This window comes from Otolemur garnettii, unplaced genomic scaffold (assembly GCF_000181295.1).
Source record: "Otolemur garnettii isolate 467f Iridium unplaced genomic scaffold, OtoGar3 scaffold00047, whole genome shotgun sequence".
Lineage (NCBI taxonomy): Eukaryota > Metazoa > Chordata > Mammalia > Primates > Galagidae > Otolemur > Otolemur garnettii.
Window position 1 is genome coordinate 10,700,408 of NW_003852442.1, and position 5,834 is coordinate 10,706,241.

Below are 5,834 nucleotides of genomic sequence, written 5' to 3' on the forward strand. Positions count from 1 at the left end.
CCTTAGGTGTATGTGGCTGGCGCCTTAGCCGGTTGAGCTATAGGCGCCGAGCCTTTCTTCCTTTTTAAAATAGAGACAGGATCTTACACAGTCGCCCAGGCTGGAGTGCAGCAGTGTGACCATAGCTCACTGCAACTTCAACTTCTGAGCTCAGGTAATCCTCCTACCTCAGCCTCTGGAGTAGCTGGGGTTACAGGCATTAGCCCCCATGTCCAGCTCCTTTTCCTTACTTTTTGTAGAGATGAGATCTCACTAAGTTGCCCAGGCTGGTCTCAAACTCCTGGCCTCAAGTAATCCTCCTGCCTCAGCCTCCCAAATTGCTAGGATTACAGGCATGAGCCATGGCACCCAGCCCAGATGCTATAACTTTTCTATTCCCTTCATAAAAATGGCATCAGAGATGAAATGTTAAAAAACAGATAAAGGAGAAGATTTCATAAACGTGGGAATTTTTTTAATCTTAACATACATGAATGCCTTCTCAAAGGTAACTATTATAACTGGGAGCCTGAAATAAATGTTATGTTTCAAACATATTTACAGCATATGCCCTAAGTATTAAAGGTGCTCCCAAAAAGTTCCAAGCTTTTCACCAATAAAGTAAAAATTAAATCTTACTTTTCTGCAGCAAGAAAGATTCCAGATGCACAGTCTGCTTTAAATTCTGGCTCACATGAATCCAGAAAATAAAGTAATTCCTTCATCATGCCTCGGATATTATTCCCATTTACCAGGGCAAAACTCAATTCCATTGCACGCCTTGCAGAGGAGAAAAATTTAAAAAAAAAAGTTATGATATTTACAGTAGGAAGAAAACAATGACCCAGGTATTTTCTCTCTGAGCACCAAGCACTGGCAGATGTGTTAATGTCCTTGCACAATCGTGTAATGCCAACCTTTGCATGCAAGATAACCAAGGAGATTTGCTCTTATGTAATCAAAGTTAGTTTTGATATTTTCTACCTTCATTCATTACTTTTCTTCAAAACCCCCTAAGAGATATACTACTAATGACCAAATTTGTAGTTTGAGTTCCATAGTCTATTCCATGAAGCTGAAATTTAGAATTACTTAAGAGGAGTAAAAGGAGGGGCAACTAAATCATTACCCAATGATAATACCTCTCTCTGCATTATTCCTTAAAAATGTGACATGTTTAAGTCACCACACTCTACATCAATTATATCCTACTTCTGTATAAAGATGAAACAATATACTTTACATCAAAAGGGATACTGGGGGTGGCGCCTGTGGCTCAAAGGAGTAGGGTGCCGGCCCCATATACTGGAGGTGGCGGGTTCAAACCCAGTCCTGACCAAAAACTGCAAAAAAAAAAAAAAAAAAAGTGGGGGGGACGGGACGGGACTGAAAATTAAACTAAGAACAAACTCAAAGGGAAAATAAAGGCTATGAAAAGGAAGAAAATGGCATGTGCTATGAACGCAAATAAGATTTTCTGTAACTGCCTGTCAAATTTGGTGATGAAGACAAAAATGAAAATGTTTAACATATAAAAGTGATAAGATTACTGTGTGCATCTTTCTATATTTGGTCAATAATTTAAACACTATATGTACACTAACTTTCAGAAATACTAATTTAAAACAAAGAATTCACTAAGGTTCTTAGCTAATATAAAAGCAACAAAAATTCATTTATATATATTAATTCATTTAATACTACATAATCCCATGAAGTGGGTGTTCTTCTATCTGCATTTTATATATGAGGGAACTGAGGCACTGAAAGTTTAAGTACTTTGACTGGGTCTATTAAAGACAAGAGCTAGATGTGAAATGAAGGAGTCTGACCCCAGACTCTGAGCTCTTAATCTGAATCTCCAGAATCTTTGAAATTCAAAGCCTAGTATGAGCTATAGAGAAACAACACAATAGGAGTCAGAAGGCTAATATTTATTCCTGGTAAGTCCTTTGATCCCTCTGGGACTCTACATTAACTAATTTCTTAATTGGGGATAGAAGTAATTGCCTAATCACTGGCTTGGTATGAGAACCAACTGAAAGGTGCTTATAAAACCTTTATAAAGCCCTATATAAAAGTTGATGTTATTAAGTCCAGGTCTTTCTTATCTTTACATTGTGCAAGCACTTAGCACCTGTTCACTGCAAATGAAAGGAACCCGATAGCAATAAATCTTTGTTAACTTAATGATCTGAGAGATCATTTTAAATCTACTTTTTTCTGAATTGGTATAGACATCAAAAATTCACTGACGCCAATTACAATTAGGTTTTACAAATGTCTACAGTTCTAAGAGGAGACCAATAGAATTACTCCTATGAGGGTAGAGATGTATGCCTTTTGAGAGTACTATGTGCTGCCTACAGTCATCTAAGGATACACTGTCTAAGAAACATGGGCTGCCTTCTGGATCCTGGGGCATAAGTACTGTAAAAATGTGTGTTGTCAGCAATTTGAGTTTCAGCATTGTGATAAGACACTTAGCCGATGGATCACTCCTTATTTTCATCCCCCAACACACAAAGCACAGTACCCTCTGTTAAGTCAACTTTTGCCCAGCTTATCTGTACCTGCTATTTTCACCAAAGCAGCAAGGATAATTTCAGTGTGCACTTAACTATTTCTTCCTGGCCCCCTCAATTAACCTAAACTTCTCCCTACCAATCCTTTCTAAAAAAGGACTCACTCTGCAGAGGTTCACCTGTAAACACTATGATTAAACACATAAATGTCAAGTTCTCAAAACTATTATAAAGCATTCGGGTGGGGTCCAAGGGAAGGACAGTACCATTAATAATCCGTTTCTGTCACTTAATTTACCAAAAACACTATACAGATAAAGATCCTCAGTTTGTTACCGTTTTATTGAGACATCCAGGTCTTTAAGACAGTCCACAATTGTGCTTCTGTGTCTCTGTACTGCATTATGATCTGTCTGCACCGTCTTCAACAAAGATGTCAGAGCTACATATCTGAATGAAACAAAGTTGCAGAATATCAGAGTTAAGATGTAAAGTTCAGGATAGTTTTCCTCTGCTTAAATAATAAAAACAAAGACATCTAATGGGTAAGAGAAAAGGGATATACTTTTAAATACTTTAAGACAGAGTTAGTGACTCTAAAGATAACATTCTAAAAGTTGAAGAGGCCAGGTATGGCAGCTCACGCTTACAGTCCCATTGCTTTGGGAGGCTATGGCAGAATAATCACCTGAACCCAAGAGTTCTAGACCAGCCTGGGCAACATAGCAAGAAACTATCTCCACAAGATCAACAACAAAGCAATAAAAGATACCATAATTTAAAATAGCGGCAAGTAAGAGAAGACCCGGATTTAGATTTGCATTCATGGGCAAGTCAATTTAATCTTCTAAAAGTAGCTGGCTCAATTCTTTCAAAAATTTCCAAATAATAAAACAAAATAGTGTATGATATGTCTTTTCAGGTTGCCTTAGCTTCCAATTGCACATAAGAGAAAATTATTTTAAAAATTATTTTAATTTAACCATTGCATTTTCCCTGCTTTTGATATTAGCACCAAAATTGCCTCCATACAAATTGAGTTTAAGAGCCTAGTATTTAAAAATTATTTTAAAAGAAGATAATTAATTCAGGATGCCACAATGATTATTTCCACACCATTTCTTAATATGATTTGAAAAAATCTTATTAGAAAAACAGGCAAACAAAATATATTATAAATAGGAAATAACAAAATAAAAGACAACACTGATGAATTCATTTATCTACTTAAAAAACCTAGCTGGAGTTCACAAAGACATTCCAGATTTGCTATGTATTATACTTTTCTTAATTTAGAGCAGAAGTCAAGCAAACTAGAGTCCACCTGATTAGTCAAACAAACTAGAATCCAGCCCTCTGCTGTTTTTGTAACTCAACCTTTACTGAACAGAACCACACTCATCATTTACATATTTTCTATGTTCGATATTATGCTAAAGTGTCGCATTAAGTAGCTGCCACAGAGCCCTTGTAGCCCATAAAACCTAAATATTTACCACCTAGCTCTTTATAGAAAATTTTTGCTGACTTCTGATTTACAGAATAGAAGAAAAAGTAAGCCAGGAGGCAAGTCCCCAAATTCCTTACAAAATAGCAGTCTCAAGATGAAACTAAACAAAAAATTCTAAGTTGAAGCTCACTTTAACTGGATAGCTCACTTAATATGTTTAAACTTGATCAAAGTCACTCGTGAAAATACTATAGGTTTGTAATACCCAAGAGACAGGTATTTTTTAGTTGACTTACCTAATATTTTTGTCATTGTTCAATAAGAAACGACCAAGGATATTTATGGCTAGAACCTAAACAGAAAAAATATAGGTTAAAAATGTAGGCAAATTAAATATTTATACTGTTTCCTGACTCTAGGGACTACCTCCTATTCTCTGATGGGGCAAACAATTTAAAGATAGTGGCTGGGCTTGGCGCCCACAGCACGGTGGTTACAGGACTGGCCACATACACCAAATCTGGCAGGTTCGAACCTGGCCTGGGCCTGCTAAACAACTATGACAAATAGCCAGACACTGTGGTGGGTGCCTATAGTCCCGGCTACTTGGGAGGCTGAGGCAAGAGAATCACTGAAGCCCAAGAGTTTGAGATTGCTGTGAGCTGTGATGCCACAGCATTCTACCGAGGGTGACATAGTAAGACACTGTCTCAAAAAAAATTTAAATTAAATTTAAAAAAGATAGTGGCTGGAACTTTATAGACTGTTAGTAAAAAAAAGAAAAATATCTTAAAAATATCGAAAAGCCAACTCTTAAAATCATATTACATTTCAACACAAGTGAAAGAAAATTGTTTTAAGGTTTTGATATTGTTAGTAAAAGGAATAATATTGGTACAGCCTCTTTAGAGAAAAATCTAGCCATAAGTAAAATAAAAATATACTCTCTGCTTTAATAATTCCACTTCTAGAAATTTATCTGACAAACATTATTGTATATATACACAAAGATTCACTGCATCAAGACTGCTAACCACAAATATTAGGTGGTATCCTAAAAATCCAAGAATAGCAAATTTGCTAAATATACTAGGGTACACCCAACAATGTAATACTATGCAGCCATTAAAACAGAATTAATTCTGACACATGGTATAACATGGACCAACTCTGAAAGAATTATGCTAAACAAAGTAAGACAATTAGTTTATAAAAAGGTATAAAAAGGATAGATAGTGCTATGATGCCATGGCACTCTACCGAGGGTGAAATAGTGAGACTCTGCTTCAAACAAAAAGTTAACCCAAATTGAAGTATTCTACAAAGTAACCAAAGAATACTCTTTTAAAAAGTGTCAAAGTTATATGCCAGGCATGGTGGCTCACATCTATAATCCTAGCACTCTGGGAGGCCGAGTCAGGCAGATTGCCTGAACTCAGGAGTTCGAGATCAGCTTGAGAAAGGCTGAGACCACCCCCTCTATAAAAATAAAAAAACTAGCCAGGCGTTGTGGTGGGCACCTGTACTCCCAACTACTCAAGAGGCTGAGACAAGTGGACTGATCACTTGAGCTCAAGAGTTTGCGGTTGCTCTGAGTTATGATGCCACGCCATTCTCTCATGGGTGACAGAGTGAGATTCTGTCTCGGGAAAAAAAGAAAAAAGTGTCAAAGTTATAAAAGGGGAACTGTCACAGATTAGGGGAGACCAGGGAGATATAACAATTAAATGCAATGTGGGCTTACAGACTGGCTTCTGCAACAGAATAACGACATGGATTTTTAAAAAGTGGTGAAATCTGGGCTCGGCACCCATAGCTCAACCGGCTAAGGCGCCAGCCACGTACACCTAAGGTGGCGGGTTCGAATCCCCAGCCCGGAC

The 5,834-nt window shown here is 37.2% G+C and overlaps 1 protein-coding gene and 1 non-coding gene across 3 annotated transcripts in view; both read right to left on the minus strand.

Moving 5' to 3' along the window:
• The window catches only part of AP1G1 (adaptor related protein complex 1 gamma 1 subunit), a 101,047-nt gene that overhangs the window by 28,230 nt on the left and 66,983 nt on the right, over positions 1-5,834 (minus strand). For both annotated transcript variants that reach the window (XM_003791384.3, XM_023514109.1), the window contains 3 exons: positions 4,251-4,306; positions 2,841-2,954; positions 619-759 (listed from right to left, as the gene is read on the minus strand). In XM_003791384.3, coding sequence (XP_003791432.1) covers positions 619-759; positions 2,841-2,954; positions 4,251-4,306 — 311 coding nt within the window. The remainder of the gene's footprint in view (positions 1-618; positions 760-2,840; positions 2,955-4,250; positions 4,307-5,834) is intronic.
• Positions 2,419-2,504, minus strand: LOC111725790. Its single transcript, XR_002773765.1, has one exon. It is a non-coding gene; the product is annotated as a small nucleolar RNA SNORD71 (small nucleolar RNA).